The sequence below is a fragment of the Tigriopus californicus genome, chromosome 7, assembly GCF_007210705.1.
Source record: "Tigriopus californicus strain San Diego chromosome 7, Tcal_SD_v2.1, whole genome shotgun sequence".
In the NCBI taxonomy this organism is placed as follows: Eukaryota; Metazoa; Arthropoda; class Copepoda; order Harpacticoida; family Harpacticidae; genus Tigriopus; species Tigriopus californicus.
The window spans coordinates 1,522,851-1,538,827 of record NC_081446.1 but is presented as its reverse complement, the minus strand read 5'-3'; the positions used below and the strand labels follow the sequence as shown (position 1 = coordinate 1,538,827).

At 41.0% G+C, this 15,977-nt stretch overlaps 3 protein-coding genes across 4 annotated transcripts; 1 reads left to right on the top strand and 2 right to left on the bottom strand.

Moving 5' to 3' along the window:
- Positions 1-2,564: 2,564 nt before the first annotated feature.
- Positions 2,565-4,456, bottom strand: LOC131883414 (cysteine desulfurase-like). The gene is made up of 6 exons (XM_059230887.1): positions 4,080-4,456; positions 3,863-4,009; positions 3,543-3,801; positions 3,248-3,482; positions 2,861-3,167; positions 2,565-2,791 (listed from the first exon to the last, which is right to left on the bottom strand). Exons 1-6 carry the CDS (start codon positions 4,370-4,372, stop codon positions 2,638-2,640), a joined length of 1,395 nt encoding a protein of 464 aa, XP_059086870.1. The 5' UTR covers positions 4,373-4,456; the 3' UTR covers positions 2,565-2,637.
- Positions 4,457-4,696: 240 nt separating this feature from the next.
- Positions 4,697-6,139, top strand: LOC131883415 (DNA-directed primase/polymerase protein-like). The gene has a single exon (XM_059230888.1). It carries the CDS (start codon positions 4,769-4,771, stop codon positions 6,107-6,109), a length of 1,341 nt encoding a protein of 446 aa, XP_059086871.1. The 5' UTR covers positions 4,697-4,768; the 3' UTR covers positions 6,110-6,139.
- Positions 6,140-6,174: 35 nt separating this feature from the next.
- On the bottom strand, positions 6,175-8,288 carry LOC131883416 (aldo-keto reductase family 1 member A1-like). 2 transcript variants are annotated; one of them, XM_059230889.1, is made up of 6 exons: positions 8,069-8,286; positions 7,581-7,713; positions 7,388-7,504; positions 7,084-7,316; positions 6,822-7,017; positions 6,175-6,497 (listed from the first exon to the last, which is right to left on the bottom strand). In XM_059230889.1, the coding sequence occupies exons 1-6, from the start codon at positions 8,170-8,172 to the stop codon at positions 6,279-6,281; spliced, it is 1,002 nt and encodes a 333-aa protein (XP_059086872.1). In that variant the 5' UTR covers positions 8,173-8,286; the 3' UTR covers positions 6,175-6,278. The 2 variants fall into 2 exon arrangements, with proteins under 2 accessions (XP_059086872.1, XP_059086873.1); XM_059230890.1 differs by having other exon boundaries at positions 6,420-6,560; positions 8,069-8,288.
- Positions 8,289-15,977: the final 7,689 nt, after the last annotated feature.

Genomic DNA, 15,977 nt, shown 5'->3' with positions numbered 1-15,977 from the left:
GAACATCACAGGAATGAGAGAGCTCTCGTATTGGGAAAGACTAGAGAAGTTGGGATTGTATAGTATTCAGAGAAGGTACGAAAGGTATCTGATATTGTACGTTTTCAAAAGTATCCATGAGCTTTGTCCCAACCCAGGGTTTAGGGTCAATTCTAGTGACCGTAGAGGCTTAATATGCGTATTGAGAGCACCTTCAGGTCCTCGAGAATCCAGGCTAGTTCGAAAAATGAAGCCCATTTCTCTTCTTTCATTTGTTTAAATTACTTCACTCTAATATTCGTAGGGAATACGTAAGCCTTGTTGATCCGGTTGCATCTTTCAATTCACACTTAGACAAGTTTTTGACTAAAATTCCTGATCAACCTTATTTTCAAGGATTATCCAGATCAGCCAACTCCAATTCGTTGGTCGATCAAGTAATATATATAAATAAAAGTCAGGTAAAATGCATAATCTTCTCGTGTTGAACTGCTGGGATTCCAATCCCGGTAACGGTAAGGAAGTCCGCAAAAGACATTTTACAGAAAATACTCGAAAATTGATGGGTATTTATCTATCATCATTTGAAAGAGCATATCGTTTTAAATTATCTATTTCTTGCGGGTTTGTTGAAGAAACAAGAGCTGTCAGAAAAAAGCTCAAAGCGCCAGTTATGAATTTTCAGCGGAAGCCTGGGGATAAGAGCGGAAGATGTGGATCAAAGACGGCCTGTTGTTGTCTCTTAGGGTACAAGATTGTCATCTAATGTTTTCAACCCAAATAAGATGTGAGATAATATTCTTAACATTAGTATAAGGCTAATTCAGCTTTAGAGATGTAGCTTTTTTCTTTCTTTTTAAATTTTTGCGGACTTCCGTATTGCTTCAGGGAAGATACTTCCCAGCACCTCGAAAGGTTACCTCCGGCATCTGAGTGTGAACTTGAGCTGTGGATCGGATCCGACAGGGTCTCCGAATCCGTTCCAAAGTGATTTTTTGCAATCCGAATCCGAGAATTTTTTCCCAATCCAATCGAATCCGAATTTTTCTGCTCAATCCGTGTCCGAATCCGAGAGCTCTCTCCAATCCAAACGAATCTAAATCCCAAAATTTTCTCGGATCCGAATCCGAGATATATATCTGCTTAATCCGACTATAATCCGAAATATCTTGCAAAATCTGATCCAAATCTGATTTGTTCACCCAATTGTCTTTAAGAAAATATCTAACTTTATCTAAATGTGCTTTTTTGCCACTAAAACGATTAAAAATGATGAGATTGAGTGGAGTTGCCTTAGTCAAAATAGAATTTTCCCGTTGCAATAATGTCATTTTTTGTAACGCTAGTAGAATAGTATAATTTGTCTTTATTTCACATATTTCAATTGTAGTACTATTGAATATAATTCTGTTATCAAAATGGTGCAGCAATTTTTAATTTACAGGCTTGATATGCCGAGGAATTCTAATTTCTTTTTTTCTTATATTGATTGTATGGACAGATAATACTTTGATCCTTTTCTTCTTTTCTGAAATTTTGGGTTTCTTTATTTGTGTGGGATTGCCGCGCAATTATGATAACTTTTAAGATAGTAGGTCCATTCACATATTTCAATTTTAATGTTCTTTGATTTCTCTGACATTTTGAGAGTTGTGAAATAAACCATTTTCAAAACAAATTTACATTCATTTAGCTTATCTTGCAATTTTGGGCGAGTTTTTCTATTCCCCAAACCGAATCGGAGTCCGAAATTTTTTCCCGCTCCGTTGCCAAACTTCAACAATAATTGTTACCTCACCCTCGGGAATGATCGCAAGGTCGCCCATTTAAGGTGTTAAGGCAGCAACTTATGTATGCTGTAATTTTAAATACTGCAAAGAAGCTTGGATTCGGCTAGCCTTGGATCAAACCAGGATTCGCAAATTGGTAAGCGGTTGCTCTAACAATATGGTACCCCAACTAGCCTTTTTCAGGAGGTACTGTTCAAGCATATACACCCGAAGTTACTTACTATCGGTGCTTATTATTGATCCGACGATTCGAGCACTCAACAAGGTGCAAATCATGGTTGGACATAAAACAAACTAGGAAAAAAACACGACAAAGCCCGCGTAGGGATAAGGTAACAAGGTCCAACAGGTGATATTATTGGAATGGTGAAAGTTGTCAGGTTCAATCTTTTCCGTTGCCGAATGAGAGCCCTAACACTGACACTATTGCCAACAGTCGTTTTTTTGATATTTCCCAAGTCCAAGATCCCTTAAAAAATACTATACCATATCCTCTAACCGCCCACCCAAGTATTCGTCGATGCAGATCTCAATGGATTTAGTGCCATACTCGCCCAAGGTGTCGCTCAGGATCTGGCAAAGTCTGTCACGTCGAGGGGCGAAATCATGAGTTAAGAAGATGTACTTTCAGCTCGACCCCATACCTAGAGCGGTAACTTCGGCCTTATGGGTTTTGGCCCTATCCGCTTGGAAGGCTGGACATAGCAATGCATATTGACTACGATTATTACAGCACCACAAGCGAACTATTCAATTTTGACGGCGTTCAAGAATCAATAATATAAATTCAAGCGGTGGATGTCAACTGAGATTTATATTCATCACACCTGAAAAATACGTCAATTGAAATTTGCAAGAGATAGAATCATTAATGTTGGGTCCACTGAATGCTTTTGATGTCGATTCCATCTTGGAACATTTCCCATAACGGGGACATTTCTCTGAGTCTTGAAACCTCGGAAATAATTCTTTCGATTGTGTAATCCACTTCTTCATCGGTAGTGAACCGGCCAATGCCAAACCTTGAACGAGACCAAGTCAAGTAGATAAATTTCAAAAAAAATATGACCTTAAGAGAGATGTTCCCTTACCTTATGGAAGAATGAGCCAAATCCTCGTCAGCTCCAATGGCCCTCAATACATAACTCGGCTCCAAAGAAGCTGAGGTGCAAGCAGATCCCGAGGACAAGGCCACGTCCTTCAAGGCCATTAGAAGACTCTCGCCTTCAACGTAGGCAAAACTCAAATTGACACAACCGGGATAGGTATGCTCTGGGTCTCCATTGAAGATGACATGCGGCAAGCTGGACGTGACGGTATTCACCAACTTATTTCCCAAACGGGTGATGTGCTGGGTATCATAATCCATTTCTTGGCCGGACAACTTGCATGCCGCTCCTAGTGTTTAAATGAAGTATGATAGGCATAAAATTCATTTAGCACCAATTTAGGTGGCCGTAGGTGGCCGTATTACGTACCCAGGCCTACGGCTAAAGGTGTGGGGACAGTGCCAGATCTGAGGCCTCTCTCTTGTCCCCCACCCGATTGAATGGGTTCCACGCGCACCCTGGGACGTCGTCTCACGTATAGAGCCCCGACGCCCTTGGGGCCATACAGTTTGTGACCAGAAATCGACATGAGATCGATATTCATCCTATTGACGTCCATGGGAATTTTGCCCACAGCTTGGGCCGCATCCGTGTGGAAAAAGACCTAACCACGAGAACATGTATAAGCACATTTTGAAATTGTCACTAATCTAGACCTTAACACCTTCTTTGAGCGACAGAGTCGACCGATCTCGTCCATGGGTTGAATCACACCAATCTCGTTGTTCACCGTCATAATCGACACCAAAGCCGTGTTGGGGGTCATGGCTTTGTCCAGTTCCTCCATGGAAACACGGCCTTTCTCGTTCACGGGCAAGTATGTGACGGTAAAACCTTCATTTTCCAATTGGCGACAAGAGTCCAGGACGCACTTGTGCTCCGTTTGGGTGGTGATCACGTGATTTTTCTTGCTCTTATAAAACCTAACGGACAAGATCAACATGAATTGTATTCCTTCCGTTGGAAACTCTCTCCAATGACTACCTCGCCACGCCCTTGACCGAGATGTTATTCGATTCCGTAGCGCCTGACGTAAAGATGATCTCCTTGGGGTCCGCTCCAATCAAATCTGCCACTTCTTTGCGCGCATCTTCCATGGCCTCTTCCGATTCCCAGCCATAAGCATGAGTTCTAAAGTTCATAATGCATGCATATCGTCTAATCATCCCATTCCATTCAACAGAATGGATCCTGAACTCACCTAGAATGAGGATTGCCATAATAAGAGGTTAAGTAAGGCAGCATCTGGTCCAAAACCCTCGGATCTAAGGGCGTGGTGGACTGGGCATCCAGATACAGGGGCCGAGTACCGCCCTTTTCCGTCATCTCCCGATGGGCCGACCGAACCCGAGGATCACCCTCGGGGTCAATCAAACTGGGATCATGCGAATGTGCGCGGCCCGTACCCGTGGACAGATGAACGCCTTGAGGCGCCAGCCGCATTTGCCGCCAATGACTGAGAGGCGTGACAGCGACACGTCGCAACAAGAACATGATGCGGAATCCTTCGGTTTTGATTTTAGTCTCTGACTGTCCACGAAAAGATCGGAATTATGAAACACTTCAAGTCAGTACGAAACAGGGATGCCAACATGGAATGTCAAATGTCGTTTGTGCAGGATTTTGAGATAGTGGTAAGGATCTGACTTTAAAGATAAGATGGCCTGATTACTTTATTACTTCTGTGGAGAAGGAAGAGTTCCGTGCATTACCATTTAATGCCATTTTGGTTAGCTTTCATTTGAAGTCGTGTAAGAGTAATTCATAGTGTTGGGTTTGGTCACCTGACGACTCAAACGTTTTCCAAAACATTTTATCTCATCAAGTTCCAAACACCATTTACGCAACCCTTCAAAATTTGGCGCCATCGGATTTTCATTGCTGGAAAACATGGAAACTGGCTCGTTTTATCCCGCCCATCCCGCCAAATTAAGCGATTTGAAACGAAAACGCCGGTTGGCCGCGGCGGAGAAACGCGTGGAGTCGTCCAATCTCCATCCCGCGACTTTGGGCATATCGCAATTAAATCCGAAAGCACCCACTTCTGGGAGTGAGGACACTTTCGTATTTACTGTGCAGAACTTGGCTTTAGACAAGGCCGTTATTTATCCAGATTACCGCGTTTTTAGTTTTGAGATTGCGTCGGATGGACGTCGCCATTTTTTGGCCGGACCACCGACCATCGTGTTCTGGAAAATCAAACGCCTCAAACGTCATAAAAGACATTGGTACGAGGTGATTGGACAGAGATGTCCGTGTAAGCTGTACTTTGACATTGAATTCCATCGGGATAAGAATCCGGACAGACCCGGTTCACAGATTGTTGCTCAATTAAAAGATCTTTTGATAGCGTACATCCGATTGCGATTGGGTTTCATTTTGGAGTTGTCTGACATTCTGGACTTGGAGTCGAGTACGAATAACAAATTTAGTCGACATCTTATAATAAATCTTCCTGGAGAACGATTGTTTGAAAATAACCTCCATGTAGGCGTGTTTGTTCGTGAATTTATCAGCAGCTTAACCGAGGAGGAGCGTCGAGCTATCACTTTTTGGGATAAACAGGGCGACAAATGTGAATTATTCATTGACTTGAGTGTGTATTCCAAGAACCGAAATTTCCGCACCTATTTATCTTCAAAGTTTGACCGACAATCGTGCTTAGTGCTCTCTGAGAGCTCCCACCGGCTTTTAAGTGACTTGAGTGACAAAGACATCTTTCTGAAAAGTTTAATTACTTGGACTGAAAATCCACATGCCGACAAAATCAAGATCCCAGGTGCGGTGCAAGTAACTCTAGTCCCAAATGATCCTTCAATTAAAGTGCGTTCTACAAGTGCTACTCCTGCCAATCATCGATCATTGTTCCCAGAAGTGGATCATTTCATCGAAGGTATAATCAAGCCTGGCTTTGTTCGGAAAATTGAGTGGAAAGCCAGTCTCATGACTTTAGAGTACGAGATTCAAGGCTATCGTTACTGTTATAATGTGAGGAGATGGCATCGAAGTAACAACATTAAGTACATCGTGCTCCTAAATCGAGGGGTCTATTTTCAAATGTGCCACGATCCGGACTGCCAAGATTTCAAGTCAGAAGACCTGAAGTTACCTTTAAACACTCAACCATGGGTTCAGCTCTTTGACGATGAGGACCCGTTTGAAACAGACAACGATAGAGACTTCGAGGATGAGCTTCTTCTGAGTATTTATGATAAAGTTGTGAACGCCTGAAGATAATATATTCGTGAGGTTCCGTATTTTCTTTAGATGTTGACTTCAGAAAATGGTATATGAAATTGGTTGATGATTAAGCCTTCCAGGTAATGGCTCATTCTTTTTATCGTCGTCTAATATTTCAAACATTTCCAAGCATAGGAGTAAAAAATTTAAATGTAAAATCTTATGCACAATTCAAGGCATCGGCTTCGGTTTCCTCAAATGTAAATCCGTTGTTTTTATTGTGCAAGTCCCGCAATTCCACGGTTCCATCCTTCAGTGTAACAATGGGAACAATTTTCCTAATGTTTTTATCCATTGTCTCAATCTGCCTCATGTCGTCGTCGTCCAATTCCATGTCAAAAACCTTCAGGTTTTCCAATAGCTCGGTTTCCAACACGCTCTGAAAATAATTTTACCAATCATCCCGTTTGTACCCGTAATCCAGTCATTTACGATGAACAGTCTGAAAAAGCATCCATGTTTCAATGAGTTACTACCAAAAAGATACTTAGTTCTAGAAAGTGGCTGAATGATAAAACAAATAAGTTAAACGTACTTTTTATCCGATCAACTCGCAAAAAAAGTTATGAAATTGGAAAGGAAATTTTGATGGGAACTGTACCATTCTGCTCGTAAGTCAACATTCTCAATTACTCTTTGAAAGACTGGGATTTATTTGTCCCAGCCATGGGCCATTGACCATGGGAACGGATTTGTTGGTTACCTTGGGAATCACTCCTACTCCTCGTTGAATTTGCCAACGCAAAACACAAAGAGCCGTTGATCGTTTGTGCTTCTCGGCTATGGTCGTCAAAATTGGGTCGATCAAGATATGCGGCAACTTTTCTCCCCACGGTAGATCTGGCGATCCGAAACTGGAGAACCCAATCATGGCAATGTCGTGCTTCTGGCAGAACTTCCTTGAACATCAAATGCTTCATTTAAGCATTCCATGATCCTTATGACATAAGGCAGTATGTTTATACCTTAATATTTCATTCTGCATTCTAGGATTGGATTCCACTTGCAGGACGGCAGGTTTCGTCTCGGCATTGGCCATGATATCCTTCATCTGTTTGGTGTTGAAGTTACAAACGCCAATGGCTTTGACCAAACCCTTCTTGACGAGGTCTTCCATGGCTTTCCAAGTATCCACGGGATTCACATCAATGTGTCGGATTCGTCCATTCTCATCCTTGGGTAGATTTCCATCACCATACTTTCAAAAGAGACATGAGTTCAATTTGAGATTAGATGACGATTAGAACGCCTCATAAAACTCAACCTCACCTCAAAAGCAGCAGGCCAATGAATGTAATACAAGTCAAAATAGTCGAGATTTAAGGCCTTCAAGCTATTTCGACAGCCTTCTTCCACTCTTTCAGGTTCATGATGAGTGCTCCAAAGCTAGTTCAAGATCATACTTGCCATAAGGGTTACTTTGATTAATTGCACCATTCTACACAGAGAATACGTTTCGTACCTTGCCAGCAATGAAGAGTTCCTCACGTTGAATATCTTTACCGATTATGCGGTCAAACTCTTCGCCAAGTTCCGTCTCGTTCAAGTAAATGTGGGCACAATCAATATGGCGGTAACCATTTTTAATGGCAAAGCTGGGAGCAAACAGAAAGAGGTCAATGCATTGTTCGATTTCAATGCCTTTAAATCAGCTCTGAATTAAAGATTAAAGACAAGCCAAGGTGTTGAGTGTTTTCTAAAAGCAATAATTTTTCAGAATTCCAATCTCGTAGTTCCCTTTCTAAAGAAATAAAAAAAAAAGAAATTATGAGAAACGTTTCAGAGCGGGTTCTTCAAAGGCATGAACCTGGCGAATATGCGACTAAAGGTCAAATAATTCAATGCCCCCCTATGCTTGCCAAGATCCCGTCCGGATTGTGCAACAGAACATGAAATTACGTAAACCTACTTCCCATTTAGGAGGCCAACGTCCAAATTGATAATGGTTACCTCATTGCTTTGGCCATTTCTCCTTTCTCTTTGCCGTGATGCCAGGTTCCTAAGCCCAAGATTGGCATTTCTTGGCCGGTGTTCAACTTCATCACTCTGGACATCCTTCAGACTCTAGACAATGTCGAGAATAAAAATGCAAAGGAAGAGGAATGGAGGAGATGATCTTGAGCTCTCGGGAGTGAGTTGGAGAATGGCATTGGAGTCAAGTTGGAGTTCTCCTTGACCTGAGCTGAATTGAACGTCATCTTTATTTGGCATAAAATTCCCCAAGCGACTTCAGCGGGCCCTCAGAGATTCAAAAGTCAAATTTCATCATTCCCAGAGCCTGGTTTGTAGTTACTGGTGAAATGGTTCGCGTGGACGGGAGAGTTAGCATTATTTTTATTTGACATCGTTCAACCTGACGACGAAGCGATTCAAAGATAATTGAACAATATAGGCTAGAAAGTATGATTAAAACTGACTTCTTGAAACAAAGACAATCGCGAAATCGCCCAGTTTTGGGTCGGAGCAACTCTGAGTTGCTTTTCAAAATATATTCAGCAAATAAGAAACGCACATCGTTGTTACATTCATTTACGTATTTGGCAAGATCTTTTGACTTTGGTGAAAATGAATAGTTCGGGAGAAACGAAATTTCCTTTTCCGTTTTAAGTCTCTATCTCTAAAAGTGCGTGGATTATCACAAAATGATTGCAGAACCCTGCATTGTGGCCAAACATACTTCTGGTGGTATATTGTACCAAAGTCATTCCACATGTATTTTTCAAATGTTTAAGCTAGCAATCTCCAGAATAGACCTTTCGAGGTCCAAACAACAAAACAAATTATCCGGCCGACAGTCATCGTTAATGCGACATAAGTACCAGATATTTGAGAACTTTAATTTGTTAATATTATTCAATATCGTTGGCGTTGTCTCCTTATCTGTGCACTCATCAGTGCAATGACATAGTTTTTACTCCATCCACATACCGGTCTGTGACACGACCAAACCAGTTTGGGTTGGGATCGGGCCCTTTCAAACTATAGTTGAAGTCCTTTTAATGTGAAGGCATTGCCAAATCTCGAGCCACGATTTCGTCGATAAGCTAAACTCAACAATACCCACTTGCTTCGTCCAATGGCTAACAAACATAAACCAGTTGTGCGCAGCAGGATATTGTTCATAATTCGATTTTACGTACCTGGAGAGCCAGCGAGAGACAAAAGCTGGATGGATTCCTGGATACGGTCGTCTCGTCTCACCCGTCTCATCACGGTGGTCAAAATACCTTATCAAGGGTTGGGAGAAAAACCCGAATCCATCTTTTCCAGCTCTTTTCCACCTCTTAAATTGTAAGGAGCAATTTTGATCTTATTGATTCATTGAATTCTGGCTCAGATTAAACGCCCATATGCCAAAAAGTGACCAGGATTTGTTTGGATATGTCTGTCAACCCTCAAAAGGGCTACCAGAATTATCAAAACAAATCTTGGTAAGTTTTAGCCATGCGAGCGTTTAATTTGAGCCAGAATCCAATGAATAAATCAGGTCAAAGTTGCTCCTTATGGTTTTACGAGGTAGAAGATTGTTAAGATGAATTGGCCTATTTCTCTCAATACTTGATAAGGCTTTTTGACCACCGTGGTGAGACGGATGAGAAGAGAGGAGAGGATCCAAGAATCCAACTAAAGATTTTTATTGCTGGGCTTGCACATAAGTCTTGCAAGACTTTTGCTTAATGAAAAGCAGCTTTCATGTGTAAAATTTTCATCCTAGTCTCCGCCAAAGATGAAGCCTTTAATACCTTACACTTTGTTTGGTCGAGAATAGACAGTAGATCACTATTGACTACATCTGGCAACACAGACATATATAGATAGACAGAGGGTAAAGGCTTGCACTAGAATTTTTTCGGCAATTGGGTTGTATCTTATGGCCCCTCGATTAACAGTGGTCTATTCAAGCTACTCAAACAATAAATTCGCAGGGAAACAGAGTATGGGAATATTGGACATCCTGGGCTTGGTTGTAGGTATTGATCAGATTAATGTTGGTCCCAGACTTATTTTTTTATTAGTCCACATACCTGATGACAGGTGGAAAATAGAGCACAAGCACAAATAAGTCACATTTAGTTTACTAATGTGGTTGCTTTCTTGGTAATTATTTTTAGAAAATAGCACACACACTATTTCAATGCACATATATTGCAGAACATATGAGACAATATGTCCAAAATGAGCAAGATTGATGCAAAACATGGGGGATGTGGAACCTCTGGATCCCTTGAATTATTTTGAGTCCTCAGTCTAAGAGGGTCCAATTGATTATTATTGACTGAATGAGGCCCAACTGACAGAGAGAATGCCATAACATTGTTATCCAGCATTTTCAAGCCTGGTCTTTTTTATGCTAGACCAAATATTGCATAATCTTTCTTTGCACACTCTTTGCAGCGGTTAGTAAAACACCCCCCCACCAAAAAAAATGCTAAGAGGTTCTGGATGATGATTTAATCCTTCAACTGATCTTGCTTGACAGAAGTAAATGAAACGGTCCTCAACAAAAAACAACAATGCATGTCAGAGGGCGCTTTGTCATTCAGCCTCTGCCAAATAAATGGCCGATTGGACCAATTCCTTTTTATTGAATTATAATGCGTTTGTGTTGTTTTTGGCTAATTATATCAAAATCTTATTTATGGTTAGTGCCCTGGGTCACATAATGTCCGGAAAAGAAATTGCATTCAAGGCAAGGCAAGAGCAGTTTGTTTAGCAATCTACCGTGCCTCTTCCCGTTTTCTTTGGGCCATGTGACGTTACAAATAAGGGTCCTAATTGCTGTTTTGATTTGTGATATGATAAGTTTGTCTGAGGGGGTAAATTGCAAATCCAATGAAAAACACGATGTAATCAACCTTGATTTGCAGTCTTCAATGGCAGGAAGATTGATCGCATTAGAATTATTTGCTTCCTCAAATCAAAATCTTGCTAAAAAAAGTGACACCCATTAAATAAGTATATATTTTTCATTGTTTATTCAAGCTCCTTGGCACGATGCGCTGATAGAGAAATGCCTGAACTTTTTGCCCATATATTAACTCAAATAGACACGACGTACTGTGGCAAAATGTTTTGTCACGAATGACTTGGAAGGATCGGCCGTTTATTTACAGAAGTACCATCAACCTCAGCATGCGGTTATAACGATGAACCATGGCGACAAATCCCATTTGTTACAACTTTTTTCAAAACAAGGTGAGGTAGACCTTGTGCATTCCTTTTTTGTATTGGCATGGTTTGCTTGGGAACAAACACAATTTGAAATGCAATTTTAAATTCCTCAAAAAGCCAGGTTTTAATTATCAGTTAACTTTACATTGATGAATAATTTGATCCATTAACGAATCCGGGAAGGGTCTTGGTAGCTTTTGAAGTCAAGAAATCTACATTATTAATCAAATATTGTTTGGGTGTTTTTTTCTGACAACTCTGCAAATTCGTAAGCCTGTGAACAAGTGACAATTCGTGAATAAGATATTTTCTTCATTTTGGCCATTTATGAAATAAGAGCTAATAGCATACCTTTCTGTTACTCTTAACAAACTTTTTCCCAATCTTGTTAATCCTAGTGCCAGAGCAAGATTACTCAAAGATTATACGTATAAGCAAAGGATCGAATCTCTGGCTCTGTTTGATACCTTCTAAAATTTGATTTGAAAAATCGTGAAACACTTAATCATGGAATCGCACGATCCCTTGGCACTGTTCCTAATAAAGCTGAATTTCTCACACGCCATTGAAATGGTTAAGCATGCTCTTCACTGTTCAAATCGTGTAACACTCCCTAGAGGAATTGTAACTAATGGTGGCCTCAACCCAAATTGATTTCCATCATTGCCGAGAGTCGGTCATTTCGTGTGTACTCTGCGACTTTCTTTACCGCTTTTCGTAGATAAAGTCATTACGCTGGTGCCAAGAGATTTCCTACATCATACAATGACGATCTTCGTCGCAAAGAACAGTCTAGACCCGTTGGTGGATCGAACCCAAAGTGTGGTGGTTAGTTCGACGAAACTCATTTTTAACGACCATTTATCACCACTCCTTCGTTGTATATACCGTTGGTGCGTTCAAACTTTCCCGAGCATAGTAGCGGAACGAGATGCAATCACAATGACAAGAAATGCTCGGACAACTTCCTGCCCGAAAGCACCCAAAAAGCCTTGTTGGGTGGTGTAAAGGGCAGCCCGAGCTTCCATTTATGTAGAAAAGTACTTGATGGACCCATTCCACTCGTGGGAGAATTTGAGTGAACACCAAGGGAACGACCAAGAAAGAAAGAGAGCGAGAGTGATCTCTCCATTTCTACGCTTAAAGTTCCTCGTTCTCGCCCAAAATAGACTGCCAGATCAGGGTTGCCAGAATGTATTTCACTATGGGCCTCCTCAAGCATTTTCTGTATCAATCTGGTAAGAATGATAGAGGGAGTGAAGGGCCCTTTGGGGGCAGGATTGTGTAGCTAATGACACCCTAGAAGCATTATATCCGGGACAACAAAAAATCATTCTACCGTGACAAACTTCCCAAAATGAGGTGGCTTTTTTATTTCTTGTGATGCAGAAGAGGAGAGGGCCCGCTCTTCTCTAGTTGATGTTGTTGGGGTCTTTTAATCAAATAAACCGGAGGCAAGAAAAATGTCGGGAAACTTCGATCTCTATCTTCTGGCTTTCTTCTGGAATGGATGGATATTACTGAACAATGACCACATTATACCCAAACACTATGGGCACCCGCAATTTGAAGTTTGAATCCCGATTGCTCCATAGCCCGTCGAATTGATCAGGAGGCGGATATATCCCATTTTAAGAACAGGTTCCAACCAAAAGCCATTAGTTTGGACAGACTTGGAGGTAGCTGATAAGAGTGCCAAAAGGCCTCTAAGCCGCGAAAGAATAGAGAAAGAAGCCTCTCTCTCTTTCTCTTTCCTTTCTCGATCTCTCCTCGTTTGAGCTAGGCCTTCATGTGCGTTTGCTTGTCTTTTCCATTATGAGCCTGTCAAATATCTAAGACCATTTGGAACCACTGTTCGGCTATTCTCAATGCGAAGGTGCCGCATTTAAAAAACATTCCGGTCCAGGCCTTCTTATGATCCGGTGGTTAATGGAACCCGAGGTTGGGGTTTGTAAAGAAGTACAATGACTTCAGGCAGCAATGCACCGAAATGGAGCGAAAAAAAAACACCTCAGTGCGATGGATACACGCCAAACAAATCGTTGGGCTCTATCGACATTAATGGTTACCCAACATTGTTCCATGCTCGGACCAGAGCTGGAAGTCAGGCCGCCGTCTTCGATTCTCATTATAGCCTTTAATCGGAGCCAAGCCAATATCAATGAAATCGTACTCAAAACATGAGGTTTCTTGAGTGTTTTGGGTGGAGGCCATGACGGGCTGTGCCTCCCTTGGAAGAGAAATGAGCAATCAATGAACAAGAACCATGCCAAATGACCCTCTCACTACACCCTAGGGAGATGTTTTGCCCGTCTTAAGAGAGATTCAGGACGGACCAATGCCAAGGGCCCCTTGAAATTTCGTCAGATTGGTCGGAAAGAACCTGGCTTGGCTAGAGTTTGTGGCAAGTGCCTTGATGTGGATTGGATGTGAGCTTGAGCTCCCCTCTTTTTGTTTGGTATGGTTCTATATTTTTCCACTTGGAATGACGTGATCTGATTGGACCAAATGATCTTGAAGTTTATCTTGCAACTTACTTCTTGGCAGATATTTTGACCGGGGCCAAATATAGTTTTTTTGTTTTTGTCCATGGTTTTGTGAGGAAGCCCTTGGACAGAGTTCAGTGATGGTGCATATGCATGTTTGGGTAAAGATAAGTTGAACTGCTTCATGGAGAGTGCTCCAATCTATAAGATTAGCCAAAACTGTTTGATGAATAAAAAACACAAATCAATTTTTGCTTTTGGACTCTTCGTCGACAAGAGTGGTCATTATTTTTTACCCTATGGAACAAAATATAGTACTCTTTGAGTTTTTTCACATTGAACCATAATGTCTAGTAATAGACATCAATATTTTTAACAACCTGAGCATAACAACTTGTAACATTGCCTTCCATGGGTAGGGTATAAATTTGGCCCGAATATAATTCCACTTTTTAGTGGAAAGCAACAAAATTTCTAACATTTTATTGTTACTAATAGGGTATGGCATTTCTGTTGTCTTAAAATGCCTTAGACAAACTGACTTCTTTTGTCTTTCAACTATACAATACAATGAATTGGATCTGAGTTCGATATCAAGGCCTCAAAAAAGAGAACATTCTTTCCACCCCAAACGTTATAAAATACGCTAGATATAGTACAATCCTAAAGACTCCTCTAGCAAGTCATGTTCTTCTAGAAATATTCCATGCGTATTGTGACAGTTTTCAAGGTCGCGTTATTCCTTTTTGCGTTATTTGAGACGGTAAAATGAATCAGTCAGTCATCATTCATCAAACATAACTCTCCGAGATAATAATCAAAATAAGAAAAACAGTTCATGAATGATGAAAACAAAAGAACAGGTCATGAATAACTGATTGATTGATTGATGAGTTTTAATACCCCTCTAAGAACCAGGAAGTTTGGTACAATCGATGGAAAAATAACGTGGCACCCTGACGTCACTATTTTCCTTGTCTTGCCGATTTTTGCCAAAAGGATCATCAAAAAGTACATTGGTGTCTAGATCAAGGGATTTATTTTACGGGATAGAAATTAACGCGTTGCATATATCCCAGTGAATTGTGGGTCAGAAATTAACATCCTCCCAATTTCAAGGCATGAATCTAAAGTGTCTTCTCGAGAAATAAGACGTTAATCTGGATAAAGGTCCTGATATTTTGGGTCCAGAGCTTTCCAGCAAGAAAAGGGACGATATTCTGTAGATAAATCTGAAATCGTTTTCTACTCTTGGTCCATCTAGTACAAAATGGTGCTTTCAAAGTTTACGCATTACTACTCTCTATTTGCAAGGAGGGCAGTGTAATTGTAGCGGTACTGTCTACAGTAATGCTATTGATACGATTCAGAGGTTGGCTACTGATCCACTTTAAGAGAAATTTAATCCCAAAGAGTGATCAAAGACACGATTTTCGTGTCAAAAATGCAATCACGTAGCGCGTGTTTTCAAAGCCTCAGTAACACATAGATCTACCCTCAAGTTTCTAGAGCATTTATACAGCCCTAGGTTTGAAGGCCCTGATTTATTCTCTTAAAAGTCAATTTATCATCATTGACCCTCCCAATGGCCAGTTCCACGTGTCTAGTCCCAAAAGGAGGAAAACGGTCTGATTTTCTTCTTAGCATTCATGCATGGGACATTGGAGCATTATGGAACGGTTGATCAACGTAAGTCCTGGTTTACCCACTGAATGGGTGCAGATCCATTTTATCTCCTATGACCAGATCGTTTGCTACATTTGCTACAAGTGCGAGCACTTCTAGAAGCACTCCGAAACCCCATTTTCAGATGACAGGCCAGGCTAGAGAGGTCTGCTTACTTACTCCTCAACAAAAAAACAAGCGAACCCTGAAAAGCGTCACCCTAATTTTTCACTAATTTCTATAATATGAGATAAGAAGTGCCAGCTGATCATCATATTGATGAATGTTCCGAAAGAAAGATTTACTCGCGTTCAATAGCAAACCTTTTGTGAGTGACATTCGACAAAATAATTCATCAAAGTTAGACATCCATGGTTGTTACCTAACCCTTGGGAATGACCACATGTCATAGGTACAACCACCTTAGCAAAAGTAGAGACTGCAAAGATGCTTGGACATGGTTAGCCCGGGATCAAAATCAAGGGTATCGAAAAAGAAAGTAAATGTTCTGCCAATCCGTCAGGACTGCTAGCTTC